Source organism: Camelus bactrianus, chromosome 12 (assembly GCF_048773025.1).
Source record: "Camelus bactrianus isolate YW-2024 breed Bactrian camel chromosome 12, ASM4877302v1, whole genome shotgun sequence".
Lineage (NCBI taxonomy): Eukaryota > Metazoa > Chordata > Mammalia > Artiodactyla > Camelidae > Camelus > Camelus bactrianus.
In genome coordinates this window covers 14530680-14556147 of record NC_133550.1, presented here as the reverse complement: position 1 = coordinate 14556147, position 25468 = coordinate 14530680, and the positions used below count along the sequence as shown (strand labels likewise).

Genomic DNA, 25468 nt, shown 5'->3' with positions numbered 1-25468 from the left:
AGAGCCCTGGGTCCCCACTGTTTATGGAGAAGATCTTGTATCCTAGGTTTCCTTTTAAAGACTTGCCTACTTTTCCATCACCCACCTTGATCTTCCCCATCTCTGCCATACTTTCTAATACACTTATGGGAAATTCATTCTGTTTGGGAACTTTATGCGCTAACCAGATTTTCATCCCTAATCACTGCTCTGCAACACACTCATATCCACATACGCACATGCTCACCCTGTGTTCTCTCCCTGCTCAGTCACCTGTGCCGATGGGATGATATGTTATTTCTATTTGGCTTTAGAAGGTGAGCAAAAGTGACCCTTATTTTCCCTCTTTATGGGAAAGCTCAGCTTTTGTTTTTAAAATAATTAATGTCAGGTCCTCAAGCCTTGCTTGGCAGTCAAGCTGGTGTCATTATCACCTAATCAAGGGGTAACTGTGTTGTTTTCATTATTGTTATGAAGATTATTATCAGGTCAATGGCCAGAGGGTGTGTAGTGGGACTAGGAAGAAATACAAATGATCAATAGGCACATGAAAAGATGCTCAACATCACTAATTATCAGAGAAATGCAAATCAAAGCTACAATGAGGTATCACTTCACACCTGCCACAATGGCTATCAAAAGTCCACAAATGACAAATGCTGGAGAGGCTGTGGAGAAAAGGGAACCCTCCTACACTGCTGGTGGGAATGCAGTTTGGTGCAGCCACTGTGGAAAACAGTATGGAGATTCCTCAAAAGACTAGGAATAGACTTACCATATGACCCAGGAATCCCACTCCTGAGCACATATCCAGAAGGAACCCTACTTCAAAATGACACCTGCACCCCAATGTTCATAGCAGCACTATTTACAATACCCAAGACATGGAAACAGCCTAAATGTCGATTGACAGATGATTGAATAAAGAAGATGTGGTATATTTATACAATAGAATACTATTCAGCCATAAAAAACAACATAACGCCATTTGCAGCAACATGGATGTCCCTGGAGAATGTCATTCTAAGTGAAGTGAGTCAGAAAGAGAAAGAAAAATGCCATATGAGATCGCTCATATGTGGAATCTAAAAAAAAAAAGAAAAAGAACATAAATACAAAACAGAAACAGACTCATAGACATTGAAAACAAACTTGTGGTTGCCAAGGGGGAGGGGGATGGGAAGGGACAGACTGGGAGTTCAAAATTTGTAGATACTGACAGGCATATGCAGAATAGATAAACAAGATTATACTGTATAGCACAGGGAAATATTTACAAGATCTTGTGGTAGCTCACAGTGAAAAAGAATGCAACAATGAATACATGTATGCTCATGTATAACTGAAAAATTGTGCTCCACACTGGACATTGACACAACATTGTAAACTGACTATAACTCAGTAAAAAAATATTCAACATTAAATAAATAAATAAGTAAATAAAATGACTAAAGCTAAATAATTAAGAAAAATGCATTCAAAATATTATATATATATGTGTGTGTGTGTATGTTAATGCTAGTTATTTCCTGTAATGGCTAGTTTTTAAATTTTTCAACTATTTTTCCAAGTTTGAGATAATGAACAAGTATTATTTTTACAATAGAAGCAGTCAAGCCCTATGAGACTCCAAACCCCACCGCAGGGAAGCGAAACAGCCTTTCCTTTAGAAAACACTCCGGCAGGCCAGGGACCCTGATCCCTTCCTTTGGTCACTCCATAACTATGACAGCAGCTGCCTGAGGGAACATTCTGGACCCAGGCTCCACCCACGACGTTTCACTCAGGCCAGGAAAAAGCAGGTTACTACACTGGCCAGTGGTCCCATCTCAGACCCTTAATTCTCCCCTTCCCCCTGAAGCTGCAGGCCTGGCAGAAGTCATTCCACGCACCTGTGCACACTGGCAGGACTCGGCCACCTCGTCTGGTTGGTCTCCTCCTCTGGACCCCGGCCAGGAATCTGAGCTATCTCCCCTGCCCTATCATCCTGTACCCTCCTTGCTCGAAGCATGGTTCCCCGCATCACCAACATCAGACTCGTCTAGAAGCTTGTTTAAAATGCGTATTTCTGGGCTCCACTCCAATCTTCTGCAGTGAAAACTCGGGGCAGAGGGGGACATTGGAACCAGGAATGTGCATTTTGAATGAGCTCCCCAGGTGATTTTAAGGTGCCACCTCTACCCTGAGTGGCTCTTAATTACATGCTGCCTTGTCTTGATAGCTATTCGTAAATTTCTTATCCGTCCCCTAACTGGACTGTAAGCTCCCGGCAGGACGCAGTCTCTTGTGAGCGTTGGTACCCCCAAAACAGCCAAATGCAGTACTGTCCAACAGACATTCGCTGAACTCAAATGAAATAGGATGAAAATATCACGGAGCTTCAGGTGCTCACACCCATCCACACACAGCGCCTCTAAGCCTCTCTCCTGACTCTGTGTCCCAGACCCCCCATTAGGTGGGGAGGCTTAATAAAGGAGCCTGGCTGACCTAGCAGCACAGACAGCACTCTTTTTATCAGAGCTGGAGGGATCTGTAGAGATTCTCTCTTTTCATCTCCTTTAACTGGTGCAAAACTCGAGCCTTGGAAAGAAGAATGACTCATCCAGTGCCCAACAATTCCTCCAAGATGAAGATCAGCGTTCAAGTCTCTCAACTCCTATGCAAGGCCTTCCCCACATCACAGCAAGTAGAAGAATCATGAACATTCCATTCAAGAGGGCTTCCTGGAGGAGGCAAGCTAAAGACTCATTTGAGTTGACAGGGAAGAAAGAGTATGGTGCAGAGAAGGAAAGAGGCTTCCAAGGCAGCCCAGAGCTGCAGACAGCCTGGATGGGAGCTCAGGGGCTTCCACTGGTTCACCCTGAGGAGAAGGAGCCTCAGGTCAGAGCTCCTGTGAGAAGGGGAGGGGGGCAGTCTGTGGGAAAATGCTTAAGAAGAGTGGCTTTTTTTCTGGGAAAGAGAATTTTCTACAAGTTCCCCTGTTGATTTCTTGGCAAAATCACAGTCCCCAGGTCTGGCAGATACTTTTCAAGAACACCACACCCATCTCTTGACTCCAGAGCTAGCCCCTGCTCGCCTCTGTTCTTAAAGACTTCCAGAAGAAAACACCCTTGGCTTCTCTGGGCCACATTGCCCCCGGGTGGCATGTTCCTCCTCCAGGAAGCCTCCCCTCCCCATCCTTTCCAAAGCTCTCCATTTTCTGGTGTCTTAAGTTAGATAGCAATGAGTTGCAGCTCCTGGTTACCCACCTCTGCCAAGGTTTGACATTAAACACACACCACATGCTGTGAATTGCAAATGAAGTTTATTGCACAGACACCAAGACCACGTCACTTTAGACACTGAGCAAACAAGAGGGCTATGTACACAGAAACAGATTTCCCTGGGGGCACTGCCAGGGGAAATGTGCAGGCTTCGAGATGGGGTCCTCAACGGAATATTGGTTGGAAAAAGGACCACCCAATGGGCAATGCAAGAAGGGGCCAGGAATGGGGGCACAGCTGGAAGCACACACCTAGACAATTTGTGACTCTTTCCTCAGGGACTGAGGGTGTCACTGGCTCCAGCTAACTGGTTTGGAGAGAAAATATTTCAGAAACTGTATGTGGGCATCCCTCTCCCCCAAAAGATACCATCAGAGGTGAATGACCAGATTTGACTTCCTGTCAATCAGATGGACAGAGACAGTAATCTACATTCTGGAGTGGGAGAGTCAAGGGCGGGACTCCATCTTTATCTAAAAGAGAAGGTCACGCTGGAACCGTGACCTTCACCTGAGCCAGAACCACCCTTTACTGAGCTAGAACCTCCCCTTCCGGAGCTTAAGTCCGCTTTGGAGCCGCCCCCAGAGCCGTACCCTCCCCCAGAGCCAGAGCCCCCTATGGAGCCACCTCCTGAACTGTATCCTCCTCCAGAACCAGACCCTCCCCCAGAGCCAGAGACCCCTCTGGAGCCGCCTCCAGAGCTGTGTTTTCCTCCAGAACCATATCCTCCTCCAGAGCCATACCCGCCACCAGAGCCAGAGCCTCCTCCACCACTGCCTCTGGAGCTGGACCTTCGGCCTCCGAAGCCATAACTGCTGCTTCCAGAGCTGTATCCTCCTCCTCCAGAACCGGACCCTCTACCTCCAGCACCATGGCCTCCAAAACCAGCCCTGGACCCCACGTTCGAAGAGACGGTGCTGCTCGTGACAGCTGCAGAGAGAGATGCTGTTACGCGGCAGTTCTGACTGCCTCGGCCCCGCCTCCGCCCGCCGGACGCACCGCCCCCTCGGGCAGGACCACACCCCCATCACTTACACACTGTCACACTGCTGCTGAGGTCTCCAGACATCCTGTCAGAGAGAGGGAGAGAATGTTAACTCCTGGCAGAGCGCTTAGGTATAGCCTACATGTTATTTTTCAGCCTCCACCTACGAACGTGCCGGTCAGCCTCGAAACTCAGCCACCAGGGCCTTACACAGCTCCCTTTCCCTCTGCGCTGCCAGGTCACAGACAGGGGGACGGGCTTCACGTGTCCACAAGACCTGGCATCCCAGTCCAGCTCTCAAGTTTTCGCTCTGATAAAAATGGTCAAAAGCAAATTCACTTCTGACCTGACAAGCCACAGTTTTATTTAAATCCATTTTAGGGAATCTGATATTCAGAATCCAAGCCACAGCAGAAACTCTGAAGCGAGGCTACACTGTGAACATGCAATTCAGAAAGAACTGTGACTCTGTGCAGCCTCCCTATCCCGCCCTCCTGCCCGACCCTCCTCGCTTCATCTGAAATCTTTCCCACTTCCTCTTGCAAGGTGGAGAGAGGAAGCCTGGCCTCGCCAACAGGTACTGAGCCACAGCCAGAGCAAAGCTCTCCATCTCTGTCATACTGGCTTGCTGGTGGCCCTGGTAGCTTTTCCCTTCTAGTCCCTTCTGCAGGATTCAGTCACCAGGGATGTTGAGGGCACTGACAAAGGTCTCAGACCACAGAGGAGGGAAAGGCTCCCTTTGGAGGTTAGTGAATGGTTCCATTTGTCACTCCAGATACTGGCAAAGAACTAGATCGAGCACCTGCTCTGGGTGCACATGCCCCGGCCAGTCAGCTCCTTCCCACCCACGACCTCCCTATTCTGGGTCACAAAGCAGAGGGAGGAAAAGGCCGCACACCCTGCAGACCCAGAGACTGTCTAGGACTGATCTGTGCAGATAGAAGTTGTTTTCTCTCTCAGAAAAGACCAAGATTAACTTACTGCTTAATTTAATTTAAAATTTCATCTGCCTTGTTAGTTGTTCCAAACTGAGACGTCTACATCTCTTCGTGTTACTTTGTGTTCTGAATCTCTGCTCGGGGAACACAGTGACGTCGGCTCTCAGCCATCAGACGGCTCTGCCCCAGCCCCGCTTTCCCTGCCTTTGCCTCCAGCCCTGGCTCCGGGAGAGGAAAGGGTGGACCCGGGGCCCCTCACCTGCACTCCTCGCCCTCCAGCAGCTTGCGGTAGGTGGCGATCTCCACGTCCAGGGCCAGCTTGGTGCTCATCAGCTCCTGGTAGTCACGCAGCAGGCGGGCCAGGTCCTCCTTGTTCTTCTGCAGGGTGTCCTCCAGCTCAGACAGCTTGTTCTGGGCATCTTTGAGGGCATCCTCTCCCCTCTGCTCGGCATCTGCAATGGAGTCTTGCACATTCTTACACTAGGAGAGAAGGAGAAAAGGTTTCTGTTGGTGCAGAGAGTAGAGTCTGTCTGGCAGAGGGGAAGAGGGAGCAGAGTTGTACAGAGTGTGAGAAGCCACAATCACTGGCCGTAAAAGTGTTGGGTCCCCTTGGAGTTAATGCAAGTCGCAAACAGCCTGCTGAGACTTCCTGCTGTCTCTGATCCCCTGTCTTCCCAAGTCACCTTTGACTGGACCCTTACACTTTCTCCGTAATGGCCTCTGATCCTCATAACCCAGGACCAGAGTCATTACCCCATTTTACAGCTGCAGATGAAAACATGCAATGTGTGGCACTTCCCAGAACTTCTGTTCCTTGCGGAGTTGACTCTCTGCCCCATTAACTCTTCCGAAGCTACTGTCCAGTGTGGGAGGGTATAGCTCAGTGGTAAGGCGCATGCTTAGCATGCACGAGGTCCTGGGTTCAATCCCCAGTACCTCCATCAAATAAATAAACAAACAAACCCAATTGCCCCCCACCACCAAAAAAACCAGCAAAACAAAACAATTTTTTTTTCATTTTTTAAAAAGCTAATGTCCAACCCCAGGCCAAGTGCCTGCAACCCTCACTGCCCCTGCGTCACACAGCTGGCTGGTGCTTAGGGCTTTTTCCAAGGACAAACGGGTATGAACAGGAAGCGATGCCTGCGATAAACAGCAAGCCATGACCTCTAGCTTCATATGTTATGTGTTATTGTTCCATTTCACCCGTGAAAGCAATCCACAAGTCAACACAGTTTCTCCCTGCACTAACCCCTACTTTAGGATGCCTCTTAGACCACTCTAAAAATTGTTATAAATCTTAAATTATATTACACTTGAGGCATTTAGGATTAGCACCTGCTAGATTCAATTTCTCAGTTCTCTGTCTCTTTCTTTCACACACACATCTATACCCAGCCTCCCACCCTGCCCGAGCCCCACTCAGCCAGGGAAGCCACCGCAGTCCCTGGGCCGTGCCCCACCTGCTTCTTCACTTGGGAGATCTCCCCTTGCAGCCTCTGGATCACACGGTTCAGCTCACTGATCTCCATCTTGACCTCCTTCAGGCTGTCTCCATGCTTCCCAGCAGTGATCTGCAGCTCCTCGTACTGTGCAGGGAGAGGACAGTGGCAGCTTGGGGGAAGCTTGGCATGAGCCAAGAAAGTCTGATACTGTCCAGGGAGGGTCAACCAAGCTGAGAGTCATGTCTGCTTCCTTAGATGATGGGGAACCATTTCACACCCCGAAAAGGACTCAGTGCCGTTTTCGACTGAGGGCATTTGGGGCACTGTGGACACTCCTTCTTGGGAATGATGCCCGATTTCCACTAGATAAAAACACTGCTAACTGACGGTACCCTTCTAGCTGGGGTGGAACCCAGCTTGCTAGACGAAGCTGGAGCTCTCCCTGCCCTCCCAGAACTTGCCTTGCTGTGGTACAGCGCCTCAGCCTCAGCCTTGCTCTTCTGGGCGATCTCTTCATACTGGCTCTTGACCTCGGAGATAATGCTGTCCAGGTTCAGGTTGCGGTTGTTGTCCATGGACAGGATGACATTGGTGTCCGTGACATTCTGTTGCAGCTGAGACAGCTCCTGCAACACACAAGAGGTCTGCCCGCAGCCAAAGGCAATGAAGGGAGATTCCCCTTCCCACTGTTTGGAAAATACAGACTCTCGGACTAGTCGTGCCCTGGGGGGGATTTAAAGCAACACAGCTGCCATTTTTTAGGTCTCTGCCAGGTCGCACTGAGAATTATGGGGAGGACTCTGCATTTCTGAGCCTCCTAGTTAACAGCCTTCACCATTTATGCAGTTTTGATAAAGTGCCCCCAGGAAGAAGTCAGTCGATGGCAAATGCCTTAAATTGTACTTCCTGTTTCAGAAGTCACGTGTGTGCACTTGGGCAGGTAAGTGGTAAATATATTACATTTTGACCTTTGAAGAATTTTGGACATAGAGATAGAAACGGGGCAGGTCTCTTCCTAAGAGGAGCTGGAGAGAGAAGTTGTGACATCACAGGAGAAAGTTCCTCTCCTCCAAGATCTACTCCACAGATGCTCCTGGTGGCCTGGAACCAGGGCAAGCTGAAGTCAGCCGTCAATGGATTCCACCCACCAACAGGGAGGGACTTCCTTTGGTGAGAAGGATGGAAATAAAGGTCTCTCCAGGAGCAGCCTCCTTACCGCATCAAAGAGGATTTTCAGGAAGTCAATCTCCTGTTTTATCATGTCCACCTTGACCTGCAGGTCCACCTTGTTCATGTAGGCATTGTCTACGTCCTACAGGGAAGATCAGGAGCCCTTGATGAATTTCATGCCCCCCACCCCTCATCTTGCAGTGCTCTGTGTACGGGCCCTGCCCCCTCCCTGCCGCTCCTCCAGCCAGTCCCTGTTAGCTGCTCTCCAAAATCCCGGATGAGCCACGTCCCCACAGGACCTCATTTGGCATGGAGTCTGCAGTGCACCTCTGCTGGGGGCTCCACACCCCTATCACTGCTCACACTCCCCCAAGACCATCAGAGCTCTGATGGGACCAAGCTTTGTCAAGCATTCTCTCCCTCTTGCTTGAGACGTGTTTTTCTACTAAGAAGTGCAATGGCCTCTGTGGCTTTTAACAGTCCTCAATTCTCCCACCCTGCCTGTCCATCCCACCTCTCCTGAATTCTCTGAATTTTACACCAAAGCCTCTGCAGGAACCAGGCTGAGAATCCACACTTTTGCCTTCTGGCTCAAACCTTGGTCGGCCCAACTGATAGCAACCTTAAACAGGCATTCTAAGGCAGTCCCATTCCCTCCTCAGCCCTTTAGAAGAAGAATGAAGTGCTTTCTCTGTTTGCATCTTGAGCGATTCAATATAGGCTTCGAGTAGGCAGTTGATAGGAAATGCTCTAGCAAATGTGCAGAACGTGTCCAGAAGCTTGACCTACAGAGTCACCCTTATTCCAGGAGAACCAGCCATGGACACGCCTCACCCCTCTCCCTGGTTACTGCTGTTTTCACGCAGAGGTGTGCTCCAGCCTGTCTGTCTGAGCCCAACGGGCTTCTGAAGCGCCCTCACTCCCACCTCAGCCATGACATTCCCTCACTCGCCTTTTTAAGTTTCACAAAATCATTCTCAGCATCTGTGCGCTTGTTGATTTCATCCTCATACCTGTTGGGACACAGGGACACAGCTGTTAGATTAGTTCTGGTTTGTTTACTTTTTTCTTTTCTTCTTCCTACTGGATTCACCCAAAAGACTCCATTCTCTGGGAATATAAAACACTTTGGTTTAAACTGAAAGTATGATATCCCCAAATGAGGATGCTTTTCTATCATTGAAAACATGTAAAAAACATTATCTCTAAAGCCCTAACTGTCTTCTTCACAAATAATCAGCAAAGATACAGATGCTCCTCCCCTTCATCACCATAAATGCAACTGGGAGATGAGTGGTTTTCTGGGGCAATGATTGGAGAGCTCAGATCCACATTCATCTCCACTTAGAGTTTACTCTACCACCTACTTCTTCTTAAAATCCTCAACAAGATCCTGCATGTTGTTCAGCTCTGAATCTTGGGATGTTCTTTCTGCAGAAAGCGTGTTCACGTAAGTCTGCAGTTTGCCAATGTACTCCTGAAAGAGGGGGTCCAGGCGGGTGGTACGGGTGCTGACGTCAACTTGTTGCAGCAGCTCCCATTTGGTCTGCAGCACCTGGTTCTGCTGCTCCAGGAACCGCACCTGCGGTGACCGGAGGGAAAGCACGTGAGCTCTGGGTTGCCCCTCCCTTCAACAGGCCGCACACGCCAGAGTCAGCTCTGGTCCTGCCTTGGGTGATGGAGACAACTGTGCGGCTTCATCCTCACCAGCTGGAGGCCAGATCCTGCCAGACAGAGGTTCTGAGCTCTCTGCCTCCACACTTGGAAAGTTCAGTAGGCTCCTAGTGTGATGCCTGGTGCTCTCCACACAGAGAACTCTCCCCTACTTCACTGCCCACTATTTTGTTTCCAGCTGCTCCCAACACTCTAGGCCATCTCCCTCCCGATTCTAGTTGAATTCCTGGCAAAGGTCCCATAAATTCTGGGGAAAACCAAAAGCCAGGCATCCACTGGCACTGCTCCTAAGGATTATGAGTGTGAGAGCCCTGGAGGGCAGGGTTCCTTGACCTGGTTTTGAAGAGCCTTGTAAATCCCTTAGACAGGTTCCTCAGCCTTGAAATGGGAGAAAGCCTGTCACACTCCAAAGTGACACCAATAAAGACTTTATGGGTCACAAAACTGACGACGCTTCTCTTGAAGGCAGGAGTTGCGTTCGTCCCCAAGTAGACATTTCAGGTTCAACTTCCCCAAATGTAACGCAGCAATCAGTTCTCGGGAAGGAAGGACGATCTCAGAAGATGTCTTACTAATCCCTCCCAAAACCTGCTGTCACATGGCCTAAACTAGTCCGTCTATTACTTGTCTATATCTGTTCTGTGATTTTCAGAATTTTCCATAAGTATTGTTTGTTTGGGATGAAACAATAAAGCCAAAGGCACAAATAATCCCTGACTGCAGACTGTTATGAAAGATGTAGCCCACGAAGTCAGCATCTTTCCCACGTGGGTATTGGCAACTACTCAGGTCAGTATGACCACACCCATGGCTCCTGAAAAAAACAAATCTCCGTCATTTGCTTTCCAATCAGCACTGAAAGTAGGGCAATCCTGAGCATCAGATGGAGTCAGCTTCTCGTGACTCACCTTGTCGATGAAGGAAGCAAATTTGTTGTTGAGAGTTTTGATCTGCTCCCGCTCCTGAGACTTCACATTCTTTATGTCTGGGTCAACTTTCACGTTGAGAGGCTGCAGGAGGCTCTGGTTGATAGACACTTCGTGGATGCCTCCACCAGGGAATCCTCCAGGCCCAAAGCCACCAGGACCCCCAAAACCTCCAAAGCCACCACCACCTCCAAACCGGCCTCTACCACCTCCACCAAAACCGCTGCCTCCAAAGCCGCTGCCTCCTCCAAAGCCACTGCCTCCTCCAAAGCCACTGCCTCCTCCAAAGCTGATGCCACTTCCAAAGCCAATGCCACCTCCAAAGCCACCTCTTCCGCCACCAAATCCTCCAACGGAGCTAAAGCTTCTACCTCCTCCAGCCACACTAGCGGAGATGTACTTGGTCCCTCCAAGACCAGCAAGGCTCTGACTGCCAAAGCCGCCACCACCATGGCGGCTCAAGCAGGAGAAGCTGGTGGCTGATCGCCGGCTCCCACCGGAGACCACAGCTGAACCACTGCTGAAGCCCCGGAATCCTCCTCCACCTCCTCCTCCTATTCCTCGAGGTTTGCACGAGATCTGACAACTCATGATGCCTTTGCCCAGAGAGGGAAGGTGAAGTTTCCTGGGAAGCGTTAAGGCTGGAGACTCGATTCTGCTGTCAGGAGACTGGCAGGGTCCTCTTTTATATCCGCCAACTAGGTGTTGTGTGCATGGGTGTGAGCTCGCTTATTAATGGGTTTGGTCTGCCTGGAAGCTACTGCTGGTGATTATCAAGCAAATAGCCATTAAAAATCTACTAATCAGTTCCATCCCAGAACTTGCTTTGATTGCAAACTTCTGTTTATCTGGGCATCAGTCATGCAATTTGATTATTGTAAAATCATCAAAAGAGGAGATTAGGATGTGAGTTTCTCAATCTGAAAAAGGAACTTCTACCTCCCTGCTCTGGACCAACCCAAGGGAGGCTAGCTACCACTCAGGCCTGGGGAGTCTTGCTACCCAGTTCAGCTGATGAAAGAGATGACAGGTTTAGAGACTGCCAGAGGCCCTCAATACCAGCCTTAGAGTTCCCCTTGCTTTTCCATCTGAGCCAGGAAGAGTTTCAACAAGTGATTTTGGAGAGCACAAATGTGATGTGGGGAAATACACATCCTATTCCAGAAAGAAGCTGAACTAGGATGTTTCAAAAGAGTTGTCAGGTTGCAAATGATCTTGACTCTTTCCTTCCCATGCCACACCTGAATACACTGTAGCCAGTAACCGAGGAGAGAATTTTCTTTCCTGTAACCAGAAGTCTTTAAAACCATCAGCTCTGCCACTCCAAGATCCAAGTGCATATTGCTTTGGCCAGCCAGTAATCATGTATTGCCCGATGGTCACACTAAATGATTTGGAAGTCGGGCTCCTCAGTGACACCCAGAGGTGGATGAACACTATATATGCATGACCGGGACATTATGCTGTACACCAGAAATCGACACATAGTAACTGACTATACCTCAATTTAAAAAATAAGAAGAAGACCCATCAAGTCACCAAGGATACAGAGCATCCACACCTAAACTCACCCACTGTCCTTCCTTGGTCCAGGCGGCCAACTACACAGGAGAGGCACTGTGGCGTGCTAGAACTGAACTGAACGTCGGATGTTCAGGGTTTGAGTCCCAGTTTTGCCGTTTACTGGCTCTGTGACTTTGAGTTAAATGCTGAGGCTCTGCATCCTTAGCTATAAAATGGGAGGTTCATGGAAGTACTTTGAAAACCGTGACACACAATACTAATGTTAGGTCTCAATATTGTTTTGGTTGAAGCAAAGATACCTTCTCTTCCTTTCGCCCGGGGCCTGTTATTCCCCCTTCTGACAGCTACGACAACACCCTCCACACAGGCACCACGAGTTACAGAACCAGGACTTCTCAACTCCTAGGACAGAGTTAGCATAAAAGAATATAAAAAACCTGCGCTTTGCAGTTAAGTCCCAGTTTCATCATGTTTTAGTTAAATGACCTTGGATAATTCATAATCCTCTTTGAGCCCTGGTTTCCTCATTTATAAATGTGAATGAGAAGAAGATGGCTGTTGTAAAACCAGACCAAGACAAACATATGTCCTAAGCACAGTTCCCAGTTAATAGCAGAAACTTAATACGTGTTATCTGTGTTCTTATACCCCCTCCCCCAAGACTCCAATCCCATGTCTTAACTACATGGTCGAGGTGAGGATAGGGGTGAAAAACACGGAGATGCTATTCAGGATATTTGATTTGCAATAAGAGAATGCTGAAGGAAGCAAATGCATGTGATTTTTTTTCCCAATCAGGCTTGTATAATCATAATCATGGAAACAATTCATAAACCAAAAAGCTTTAGAGTGAGCCTCCGTCCAATGTCAAATGTTACCTGCAGGTATCTGAACAACGCCCTAATTGTCCATTAATCCACCATGACTGTGCCGAGGCCACGCCAGCTTGCTGAGTGATAGTTGATGGGGAGGCGGGGGAGCTCTTAGTCCCTCCTTGGAGGAAAGGAACAAACATTTGTTGAGCATCTACCCTGCCCCAGGCTCGTGCCAGGCACACGATCTGCAGGTTTTACTGCTCTATGATTCTGCTTTCACACCGGGTCTCCCTCCCGTCCTCACCACTGGGCACCTTCCCTTTCTAGACCCATTGGCCAGATTTTAAAAGTCAGATGTGAAGAGGAAGCATCCTCCTCTTCTCTTGAAATGTGAGGGTAGAATTAATGCAACTCAGATATTATATAACATTTAATTTCCATATTTGGGGGGTAATTAGGTTTTTATTTACTTATTTTAATGGAGGTACTGGGGACTGAACCCAAGACCTCATGCATGCTAAGCACATGCTGTACCACTGAAATATACCCTTCCCCCATTTCCGTATTTTTTTTAATTTTACCTTTAATCTCAATGTGCTTTTCTAGATTTCATGTTTCACATTCTTTAAGGAAGTGAAATGGGAGTAAAGACTCTTGGTTCTGGCTATGATTTTGTGGCTGACTTCCTCAATTTCTTCATCTATAAGATGGGTACATTTATCCTAGATGCCTGATGTCTCACGAGGACACTGACCTGTTGTTATGAAGGATTTTAAGCTTTACTGTTTCTGAGAACAGAAAGGGGAACAGATAGGATAAAATCCTTCCTCCTGCTCCCTAATTCTCCTTTCAACAAGCTGCCAGCAAGCCCAGGCTCCTAAATGCTTGTCCCCTGAGATGTTCTTTTGAAAACCTTGGCACATCCGATCTTGGCCCCCGGAACAGAAAAGCGAGCTCCCAGCATTAAGTAGAGAGGGTGAACTGCTTAGCTGACGGGAAGCTGGTGCGGCTGCAGCTCCAGATTCTCCCAGGGGGAATTAATTTCCCCCTGCCCACACTCCCTTCGCCTCCTGTGTACCTCTCTGAGAGCCTCCTCTCCAACCTCCTGTGTTACACGGAGCCGCATCCTGGGCTTCTGCAGGGAAAAATGTCACTTCCTTTCCCACTGCTGTGGCCATGGATGTCCCATGTAGTTCTAATTTTCTAATCCCAGCAGATCTGACCCAAACAGTGTTTTCCATGCGATCAATCCACAGCTGAATGAGCTCCGCTCCTGTCATGGCCGCCTACAACTCATTGGGGTGTGTGCCTTGTGAGCTCAAGTGCCATCCAGTTAATGGCATCACTCCGACCTGGTGCCATGTGTTCTCGCCTTCGTTCACACAGGAAGAGTCAAAAGGGGGTTTTCACGAATAGTTCTTGCTGTTTGCAGCCCAGCCCTCCTTCCAGCCAAACTACTTCCCAGATCAAGTTCTCCCTCGCCAGCTCCAGCACTAATATTCTTACTCTTGCTCGTTACCTATGTAGCCACCATAACACGGAAGGACAAGACAACCATCAGAGATTCCATCTCATCCTGGCTGAGATTTCAGAAAAATGCAGTCATCGTAATTACACCACTCACTTCCTCCCCGCAGTTCAGAGATTTCCCCAGGTTTCCCCAGATTTAATGCTGCCTCCTTCTTACCCACCCCTCATTCTTGGGGAGCCTTCCTACTAATCCCAGACTGTTCTGCCGCCAGTGACAGCTGTGATTCACCTGCAGTGCCCCTCCCTGGGCACCTGCCGTTTTCCTCCCTGTGCCTAGCGCCTAGTTCCATCAGATGCTTCCAGCCCACACCCACCCCCCCACCCCCACCCCCCGCTTTTATTTCTTTCAAGGCTTCCTGTGTTGGCTTGGATGGGAATATTGGTGGGAGGAGGCAGGTGGAGAAACACTCTCCCCCACCCCCCAAAAAAATAAGAAAGAGAGAAAAGCATAGAAAAAATGGAATTGTAAAAGACCAAATTCAGGAGACTCCTGTTCCTCAGCCTAGCAACAAAGTTCTTCAAGATGCCTTCAGAACTGTGGGCACTGGGGTGCCTCGTTTTGGAAGGAACAGCCAAAGGGCTTGATTCTAAATGGCCTCCTTTCTACAGGGTTTTTATCCAGAAGGAAAAAAGGAGGAGAAGAATACAGAGGAAGAGGAGGAGGAAGAGGAAGACAACCGTTCAAAACTCTCTGGACAGCTTTTTTTTTTTTCACATCAAAAGCCATGGGTCTTCCAAACTCTTCTTTAAAAGCCTTTTAAATTCTAAAGATGCAAGTGAAATCATTGCTAATTGAGCGGCACATGTTTCATAGAGCTAGTACAGTCACTCACTTGAGATGTATTAAATTCACGACACCATGACACGAATTATATTTTTACGAGCCTTAAGCACACTTCCCAGCCCATCAGGTACTCAAAGCAGTAGATTTGTCTCTATTTAGCAGTACTTTTTCAAGGGAAGCTGTGTGATAAACTGGGAAGAGCATATTTAGTTGTAAAGGTCGAGTCCTTCTGCCAGAAACTAAACCACATGACCTTGGCTTATCTCTCTTGCCAGGCCCCACCCTCCTCCCCACAGACTGAATGAAACCAACAGGAAAGGGAGGAACGTTAGAGGGGGTCAGAGAAGCCGCAACCAGCTGACTCCAGAGCCCGGAGCTCTCAGCTTTTCTAAGCCTTGGTTTTCTCATCTGTAAAATCAAGGTGCTGGACCCCAGATCCCTAAGGGTCTCTCCAGTTCAGAAGATAGTCTGCACTTCAGAAGGACATGAACAAGCAAAGCCCAACTGCTGAAGCAAACAGGGAGAACTTAGAAAGCAGAACCCACACCCTGCTTTCATTTCTTTCCTCACTGAGGGACAAGGGAAGAAATGGTGGCAGCAAGGCAGACAGAGGGAAGGCAGAGAGAAGGGAAAAGGGCAGACACGTACGGCTTCAGCGAACCGAGGAGCATTTGGGCATCAGGTCGGAACTGAGACAAGCCTGCAGGGCTGGGCAACTGGGATCTGAAAGGCACGATTTCATTATGTCTTGATTCCCCAACTGTAAGTTCCTCAGGAGTTGATATGTCCATTTTTCAAAGATATTGATTTGTGTCTGTTTCAAAGAAACAGAGTTGATTGATGAATAGTTGTCTCTTTGAAATAGCATTTCACCTGGGTACAAACTATTAGGCAGAAGATAAGCTGCAGGGATAGACAGTACAACATGGGGAATAGTGCCAGTATTTTATACTAACTATAAATGGAATATAACTTTTAAAAATTGTGAAGCACTTTATTGTACACCTATAACTTTTGTTACATTGTACAGCAACTATACTTCCATCAAAAATAAAAATACTATTGATAGGTTAAAAAAAAAAGAAAGAAAGCATTTCACCACCTCCAAACACTGACTGTAGCAGCTAAAACCCGGGTCTGTTGCTTCTCCCTTAACTCTTCCTCTATTTTTTATTCTTCTATTCTTGGTGTCAGAGCTCAGCAGCATATCTGGAAGCAGGCAGAGAACTTCACCTCTTCTTCTGAGGCTCCACATTAGCCATAAAACTTTTTCTTAAAAATTTTAATAAAAATCTGTCCATCTGAGAATTGGAGTCCCTGGGGTGTAACATCTCCAGGCTCCCTTTCCTTGGGTGGAAATACCTTGGGTGTTTCTGGTGTTTGTCTAAACACCCTAATTGGTTTGGGTTTGCATCCTTGGGGCAGAGGATGAGTGAGGGGCGGTCTGTATGAACCCCACCTTCCTCACCAACCCTCTGTATCAGGCTCTCAACGGTCCCCTACACACTAGAGTGTCATATGCTGAGGGCTTCCTGGGCCCCCATCTTCCAGGGAGGGCCCCAAACAGCCACACCCTCTGGTCAGGGCCTGTCCTCTGGGGACCCATTACTGTACCCATGGAGCTGGCTCACTGTCCATGCATTGGCTGTCCCCAGAGGGCCAGGATGGTGTCTGTACTTCTCTCTCTAGATTTGACTCCATGCCGTTCACTAGTGAGCAGAAATAATGATGTTAGTGTCAGAATTTCGTGATGTTGTGGAGGGGTTTCTAGGCAAGTGGATCAGAGTGGCTCGCTGCTGACACTGTCTGTCACCCTGTCCTGTGTAGACACTAACCAAGCACAGGTCCTCTCACCCATGGGCAGCAGAAAGGAGTGTCCAATTTGACCAAGCAAGTGTCCCTGGGGATCCCCTCCCACTTGGGCAGTAGACACAGCATCTGAAGTTATGGACCCCTGGAGGGGACAGGAGTCGTTTGTCACCTGGTTCGACCTACTTGACAGGACCTTAAATATCTCCATTTGCACAGCACCCTGTCCTCAGTGGCGTGTTTGTTTTTCCATTCCTGGTCTCATTTCAATCTGCCAACAATTCAGTGAGACAAGAATTATTACAGATGGAGAAACGGAGACATGGGAGGGTTTGCTGTAATGGCACAGGGCTTGTGCCCAGGACACATGTTGTTTTGTCACAAGGCTCCCCAGCATCTCTCCAGACACTGGGGGCCGATGGTTGAGAACAGCAACCCTCCTCCTTCTCATGTTGGAATCCCCTGTACTCAAAAGCCTTTGCTGTCCTAGCCCACTGCCCCAACCCTGTGCTCCCTCTGTGCCTCTGTGAGGTTCCCTCGCTGGCATCGTAGAGCAGCATGCAACTCTCTGCTTGGCGTTGTGGGGAGCAGCCTCCCAGTGCCAGGCAGACCAGGGGCCCTCAAAGGACTGCGAGGGCAGGGCTGTTCATCCACCTCTGTGAGATTCCTGGCAGGGAAAGGCATGAGGAGGGAGCTCTGAGGCGGGACCAAGGCTGAGCTGCTCTGCTGTAACTGGGTGGTAGAGACACAGGCTTCCAGACACTGGGCTGGTGGGGCCTTTTCCTGTCAAGTAGGTCTCCTTGCCCTCTGTCCCAGCATAAAAAGAGATCACAGTGTCCCAAGGGAAAAGATTCTGAGGGATTCTCTGTTTAGAGAAAGAACAGCTCTAATGATAAAGTACCCTTGCAGGGGGCTGTAATAAACAAAGGTGGCTCTGTGTGCTGGTTAAGGACTCAGATTTGTGTCACACACCTGGATTGAATCCCAGCCCCACAACCTGGTAGCTTCTTGACCTTCTAGTTACCTACACTTTGATGGCCACCATTTCCTCACCTATAAAATGGGCATAATAGTACTAATCCCTTTAGAGAGTTGATATAAATAAAATAATTGAAATTAAATTTTGAAATAAAATAATTGAAATAATACAGGTAACAATCAGCATAATTTCCAGCGGGAAACACATGTTTCCACTTTCCCATGGGCTATAGGAGTGGCAGAAAATGTCTAAAACTTCCAACCTTCTGGTAATAAAATTAAAACAACATCACCTTTCTGGTGGCGTCTTGCCACCCGTCCACACAGCCTGACCTGAATGCTCACGAGCCCACCTCCCAGGCCCGCCTTCTCCCTGGAGTTCCTGTCCCTTACCAAGCCCAGGTCCCAGCTGGCAGTCGGCTCAGCCCTGCTTGGGTATTAACCAGCCACTCATTGCAGAACTAGTGATCATGGTTCTAGGTTGTAAGCCTTACCCACCACTCCATGAATATTTCTTTTAAAAGAGGGACTCTTGAATGCTTCAAGACCCAAAGAATGAAGCCATAGCGAAGAATGAGAGTCGGGACTCCACCTTGTCCCCAAGGAAGCAGCCTTTCCCAGGTCCCCAGCTGCGCCTCTGCTCATGCCCCACCCACCCCCACCCCCACCCCAGCATCTTCTCAAGGAAGAACCACAGTGGAAATAAAAGCTCCCTTCATGTGATGTTCTAGAGCACCCTCGAAGATGTCATTTCATGTTGCCCATCTCCTTCTGAAAAAAGTAGGGCAGGTATTAATACAGCCATTTCACACATGAGCAAACTGAGCCCCTAAGACAGTGCAGAGACCTGCCTAAGGTCACCAGGTGAGTAATGTGGCTGACCTAGGACTTGTACCCATGTCTTCAGGTTCTACCTCCTTCTGTGAGCCCCACTTCTGCCCATCCACCCTCATCTGCCTGATCCCTGTTCCCAACACAGAGCTCTAATGAGAGTGCTCTGTCCCTTGAAAGGCTCTCCAGCCCATTCTAGCACCTGTATTACTAACAGCTCAGGAACATGTTAGGGCCCAACCGACTGATACCTTCCTTTTTAAGATGAAAAAACAGAGTTCAGAGACGTGTCAAGGTTACATAACTAAAGGGAAACAGCAAGAACCTAGCCCCGCAGCTCTGCCACCAAGCCACATTACCCCTGAGAGCACAGGATTTCAGAGCCAGAAAGTCCTCAGGTAAACCAACAGCAGGGGCTTAGTACGCAGCATCACCAATGCGCAGTTACCCACAATGATGGGAAATTGGTAAAGAGCGTCCTTTCCAGGCTGCTAAATCTGTCGTTGCAATGCTTCCCCTAGGCTGTTAAGGCATCGAACTGACTGCCCCTCCTATTCACGCCCCTCGGGGTGGCCAGGAAAGGGGTTAATAGGCTGGATCTAGGAGCAAGATAATCCAACCCTCACTCCCTCAGACCCTCAATTTACAGGCTGGTGATTGTCCTGCCAAGGGATGGACTACATTTCTCCACCTGGTCCTCCAGGTATACACCTCCCCGTGGTGGCATGTGGCAGGTCACTAGTGCCAATGAGGTGGCATAAGGCTCCTGCCACACCACCTTGCCTCAAAGCCAGATGTCCTCACCACGGAAACCTTGTTTATGCATTATAAAGCCAAGAGACAGGATTACGGCGGAGAAGGCAGCCAGAAACAAGGCACTTTCCTGAAGCCCAGAGGGGTTTCTCTAATCCCCAAAGCATCTTAGCAGTTAGCACAGTGTGAGAGGAGACACTCAAACGTTAACCTGTTGAGAAGGGGTGGTTTCAACTCCAGGACCATCTCCTGCTTCCTTTGGGAGCATAGAGGTAGTACACTATGTTCTCCACTTGCCCAGGATGTTCTTCCAGCTCCACCAGGTGTAGGACAAAAGGAAGTCAGCTGTGCTGATGACACAAGGGACTTAAGGCTGACAACCAAAGGGACTAATCAAAGAACTACCCCGTTGCTTACACAGTATGAGTGAGGAGAGCCGGGATATATAGCTTGTTGGATCCAGAAAGCTTAGCCGGGGACCTGCTCTACCCCTGCCACACCCACTCCTCATCTTCCAAATAACTTAACTTAGAGGAGGGACAGGAATGGCCTCACCTCAGTCCTCACCTCACCCACACCCTGTCATGAGCAACCCATGGTCAAGGACTGCATTCCAGTGTTTTCTTAACTGAACCAACAAAATTGTTCTCCAAATCACCTATCAGATCAGCTCAGGCTGACACCCCACTTACATACTTTTTTTAACTGGTCAAAATATTTTGGAAGTGGAATAAGAAACTTGGAGAAGGAAAAGAGAGGAAGAGGAACTGGGAGGATTGGAGAAGATGATGGGGAAAGATGGAATGAGTTCTCAGGGTTGGAAGTGTTTCCATTCAGGGTTTGATTCTTCTGAAGCATCCCTGCCTCAGGAAAAGCCTGTCTACTCAATGGAGATTCACTCATCAGTTCACAGGGAGCCCCTGCCACCGCCAGACAGCTGGACCTGGGTGAGTGTTCTTCAGAGTGACCCCATCACTTCCAAGCAAGAACAGACCTCATCTTCTTCTATACAACAATGGTGTGGTCAATCCTTGGTAAAAGTGACCACCACGTACACCCTCAGTCACTTTTGATCTCCTTTCAAGTCTCCTCTATCCCAGTTCTTGCCCCTGAGCTCACACTAGCTTTTCAGGGGATCATCTGAACTTTCCAAATGCCCAGGACCTAACTCAACACACAGCGGGAAGACATTTCTTCCACTACCAGAGATCTCTATGCCAAAAAGGATTCAGCTGCTTCCTTATGTCTTTACAACCAACAGAACAGAACCAAGAAAAGGCCTTTTTCTTTTTATTATTCCCAAGAAGCTTCCTGAAACACTCAAATTACATACTCTTCACCCTCACTGCCCTTGGGAGCTGCTGCTTTACGATAACCAGCACAGGTCCCATCACTGTGTAAACGAATTTTTGTGCCAGCAGAGGACACTCCATACTGTCTTGAAAGGATTAACAGGGCCGATTGACAGATTGGAAACTGGGCGTGGGCACCAAGGAAGACTGGGGTAACCCTAGGTGAACCTGGGAAGGTCACAAGTTGACTAAGACTGTGCCATTTTTCTGATAATGGGTTGGGAGGGAGTGTCATGTTCCCTGCAGCAGATATGGGAGGGGCAAACACAGTGACACAGAGCATCCCAGGGTAGCTTGGGTATCCATCCTTCCAAGGAACAACCAAAAATTGCTGGCACCACCCAAATGTCTCATGGGCATCTTTACCCTCCCTTTCACCTGGCACAACCTTCAGCCAACTTTAGCTCTAGGAAGCAGCTTGATAGCCCAGCCACAAAAATGTCCTGAAGCAGCAATACTTCTCTAGGGATCTTTTGGAAATCTGTGGAGACATGTTTTGCTTGTCACCGTGATATGGGGGGCTATTACTGACATTTAGTAAGCACGATCCAGTTGCTACTGGACCTCCTGGGCTTTTGCATGCCCCGCCATGTATAATAGCTCAGCCCAGAACCCAAACCGTATCACATACACATGCAAAGTGGCTTCCCTCAGCTTGCAGATATACTGAGTTTTTGAGGGGTGCTACTGCTATGGTAATCAAGAGAAGGCTGTAGTTTCCTTTCATTAGGAAGCTTGGAGAGTGTTCACCTTTTGGGAAAATTGTGTCATCAGTTGCAAAGTTGCTCATGGTATTTAGGTTTGTCAATACAGCTTACCTGCACCAGTCCACATTTGCAGCCGGTTGAACACATTCTACCTGTTGGTTCAAACAGCTGATGCTTCCTATGTTTTCTAATAGGGCCCTACTTGAGAATATGCCAAGTGAAATATACAGGATGTTATTACCAGGTTTTTTTTTTTCATTTTATGTCTCCTTTATATTGCAGTTGAGGCTTTGTGTTGATTTGTTTTTATTGCATATGATTGTAACATATAATACCATCAGTGTTTTTCTTTTCCTGACAGTAATAGGGTGGTACTTTAACTTTTGTTGTAAAACATCAGGCAATGAGACTGCTACCTCTAGAGAAACTGACCTAAAAAGAAAAAACGTCTTTTATTTTAAACATTTTTTATTGAGTTATAGTCATTTTACAATGTTGTGTCAAATTCCAGTGTAGAGCACAATTTTTCAGTTATACATGAACATACATACATTCATTGTCACATTCTCTTTCGCTGTGAGCCACCACAAGATCCTGTATATATTTCCCTGTGCTACACAGTGCAATCTTGTTTATCTATTCTACAAGAAAAAAAGTCTTTTTTCAAAATAAATTTTTAGCAATGTCCCTAAATTTCCTGTTAATATTTCCACATGTGTTTTGCTTGAACAGGGCATGGAACTAAAAGACTTCCTCATAGTTCCTCCAAGGGACCAACAGAAGATCCTCATGCCAGTGAAGACTATTCTGGAAGTTATGGTTCCTAAAATTTCATGCAAAACCATGGGCTCTGGTTTTAGATCACCTTTTGGAATTCTCTCCCCCAAGGGCTAGAGAACAGCCCTTGAGGCTCGTGAAGACCTTCCCCCAAGGGAAGGAGTAGGGATGGCAGAACTGAGCTAAGTTGAACTAGGATCTGGGAAGCAAGGGTTGCAGGAAGACTTGCTGGCTTCTGCTGTTTCCCCAGGGGCCCTAGATGGTTGTCTTAGGCCTGGGATGTGGGACAGGAGGGAATTGATGTGTGAGGAAGGGAGAAGGTGGGAAGTCCATTCTCTCGAGCTAGATGAATCTCAGGACTCTGTTAGAGAGGTGACTGTGTGAGGGTCACACAGTTATGAAAAGAAGCTGGCTACTTATGGAAGGAAGACTGGCCACTGAACTAACGGTTGCAACATTGTGACCATTCAAGAAAGAAGAATGGCCCATGAGGAGCCTCAAGTCAACATCAGCCAGCAGGCAGAGGGAAGGATTCTGTCCTTCCAGCTGGGACTCTAGGAGCAAGACACATGGATCCAGACCCAGGGAGAGGAGATGTGTGCAGATATCTTAAGGTAAGGGCAAAACACTAAAACTGGGTCATAGGATGTGGCATATGGACAGAACCCTCACAGCCAGATCCTAAAAGGCTTATTTGCTAAAGAACACAGGACATCTGAGAACAGAGAATAAATCTATCTGTCCATTTTTACTTGCAGGTACATAGATATTTTTGGAAGGATTCCCAAGAAACTATAGTTGCTGTAGAAAAAGGGACCTTGGTGGTGCAGGATAGGAGAATTTTTATCACCCAGTTGTACTTGTGGATTTTACTACTGAATATTATTACTGGGCCAAGTACCAAACAACAAATCCACACTGAACCTACCCAAGGGTGAAATAATGGAGTCTAAGATTTTGAGAGGTCATCACTCGATCTGGGGGACCTCAGTATCTTGGCTACATCATCCCTGAAAGATTAGGTTTGGTCTCACAGTCTTTAAGTTTTCTCCATTTGAGCAAGTTTCTCCAGCATATTTCTGGCTTTCCTACTGGAGGTTCTCTGCAGTTCTCCCTCTACCCCTTCTTCCTGAGTTATCTGATGGTTACTCTAACTTTTGAACTTTGATGACTCTTCAGTTTATACCCCTAGGCCCAAAATTACATGGGATAGTGGCAGCACCTCAAAAGCTTAACTTAGCATTTCTCCCCACTAGCCCTCTTGCTATGTTCCCTGTTATTACTCAAGCCAGGAATGTGCAGCCACCCTCCACTCCTCCCTTCGCCTCACCCGCCTCCCCAGCCCACATCCGATCCATCACCAAGTCCTGATGATCTGACTCCTAACTACGTGGAATGCAGATCCTCATTTCTGGCCACTCTACCACTTCTAAGGGCTTGAACTGATGTGCAAGCCTTGATTGTCTTTTGTCTGCACCTTTGCAATAATCTTCTAATGATTCTTCCTACCTCTAATATGGGCCCCTCCAATTTGATCTGAATGATCCCTCTAAACACCAATCTAACCATGTCACTTTCTCATTAAATCCCTTTGCTGGCTCTTCCTCATCTTTCATAGCTGTTTCAGTCATACAATATTTTTTAAATGATACTCTCATGAACAGATCTCCCAGAAGCAGTCCAGATTTCTTAGGAGATACTCAGGTACAAGACAAACTGTGGTTCATGCTCAATTCTTATTCCACTAGCGGTAAGGCAACTCCTTTCCCGCCCACTGACCCAGTACCTAGCAGGTTACAATAAGCCAGTAGGTCCCAAAATCCCTTCTAAGAACTTCTGACTCACAAGCTAGAATCTGGACTCTGTTGAATATATATAAGGCCCTTCTTGATTGGCTCTAACGCTTCACCCTCATTTCTTGTCACTAACTTCATGACCCTTCAGATGATCAATTACTTCATGCAATTTTACTCTTCTGTGTCTTTATCCATATTATTCCTTCTAACTGGAGTGTCCTTCTCTAAACGTCCTTGTCTGTCTTGACTTTCCTTGTCTGCCTGAAAAACTCCTGTTTATCCTCTAAAACCCAGCCAGGCATCACTTTTCATCACTCTCACTTCTGTATTGTACCATTTCTATTCCTTGTACGTGTTTTTACCATTGCATGAGTCATGTGCATTATGACACGTTTTCATACTCCCCATCACCCAAGTCTTTGAGAGCAAGAACCATGTCTCACTCATCAGAATACCTTCAATGTTTCACCTTGTCCCAGACACATGGTATGTTTGCAAGAACTGTTTTTTGAACTAATCAGTATCCAGATTTTTTCCTTCACTGTCTTTCTAGTACTAATGCATTTGGGCACTTGATCATACTCATTTTAGTTCTGCATTATATATTGACTAACACAGGGTCTTCATATAGTCCTGTGACCTTACAACTTTTGATAAGTTTCACTATAAATTATAGTGATTTCTATTTCCTATCTGATGTTATCAAGAAAGCCCAAGTCCAAACAAGACAAACAAGGGTATTCCCAATACTGAAATGTGACTAAAGAAACTTGTAACCTAAAGAGAGATTAGAAAATGTGTGCCAGAGCACTAGAATACATCACTTTTCATCCAACAGAGTTCCCCATGCTGTATCTGGTGACCTCAAAGGTCTGTCCTCCCATGCAGGAGAGGAAACCACTTCCCTCAAGACCATCCAACTCTTGTTCTAAATCCACAAGTGCCAAGCCACCCACTGTGACTAATTCAGTTCCCCAGGTATATTGATAACAGGATGGTGATGCTCTGGTGTTTTGGTCACCGAAAATGTGGATTCCTCACAAGCTAATACATGGTCTGGTCCATACATCCATCTCTACTATGTTTGGCCTACAAGGATCAGGCCTAAAGAGCAGATTCAACTTGGGTTCACTAACAATATCAATTTTATGTCCCTGCAGAGCTATGAAGGGCCACAGTGATCATGTCAAGGTACTTCCCTCCTTGGTGACCCTGACAGCGAGCCACCACTGTCTACTCATTTGTCATTCCCTTTTAATTTCATTTAGCTACTGTATAACACCTTCACAGCTCACAAAGCATTTTCACCTTGTATATTTTATCCTCTTGATGTCTGGAGGCAAATGTCCTCATTCTCATTTCACCTACAAGCAGCTGAAGCTCAGAAGGGGCAAGTGACTTGTCCAACGACCCACACAAGCTATGGATTGTC

At 47.5% G+C, this 25468-nt stretch overlaps 1 protein-coding gene across 1 annotated transcript; it reads right to left on the bottom strand.

Moving 5' to 3' along the window:
- Window positions 1-3266: 3266 nt before the first annotated feature.
- Window positions 3267-11027, bottom strand: KRT2 (keratin 2). The gene is made up of 9 exons (XM_010964343.3): window positions 10363-11027; window positions 9148-9362; window positions 8733-8793; window positions 7827-7922; window positions 7072-7236; window positions 6629-6754; window positions 5425-5645; window positions 4278-4312; window positions 3267-4172 (listed from the first exon to the last, which is right to left on the bottom strand). The coding sequence occupies exons 1-9, from the start codon at window positions 10969-10971 to the stop codon at window positions 3712-3714; spliced, it is 1989 nt and encodes a 662-aa protein (XP_010962645.2). The 5' UTR covers window positions 10972-11027; the 3' UTR covers window positions 3267-3711.
- Window positions 11028-25468: the final 14441 nt, after the last annotated feature.

What these genes read in the sequence shown, in the direction of transcription:
- KRT2 (XM_010964343.3), bottom strand. Translation starts at nt 10,971, where the DNA reads ATGAGTTGTCAGATCTCGTGCAAACCTCGAGGAATAGGAGGAGGAGGT. An exon ending in ATTTTGTGAAACTTAAAAAG is followed by an intron (nt 7,923 to 8,732) that starts GCGAGTGAGGGA and finishes TCTTCCCTGTAG; the next exon opens with GACGTAGACAATGCCTACAT. An exon ending in CAGCAGCAGTGTGACAGTGT is followed by an intron (nt 4,173 to 4,277) that starts GTAAGTGATGGG and finishes CTCTCTCTGCAG; the next exon opens with CTGTCACGAGCAGCACCGTC.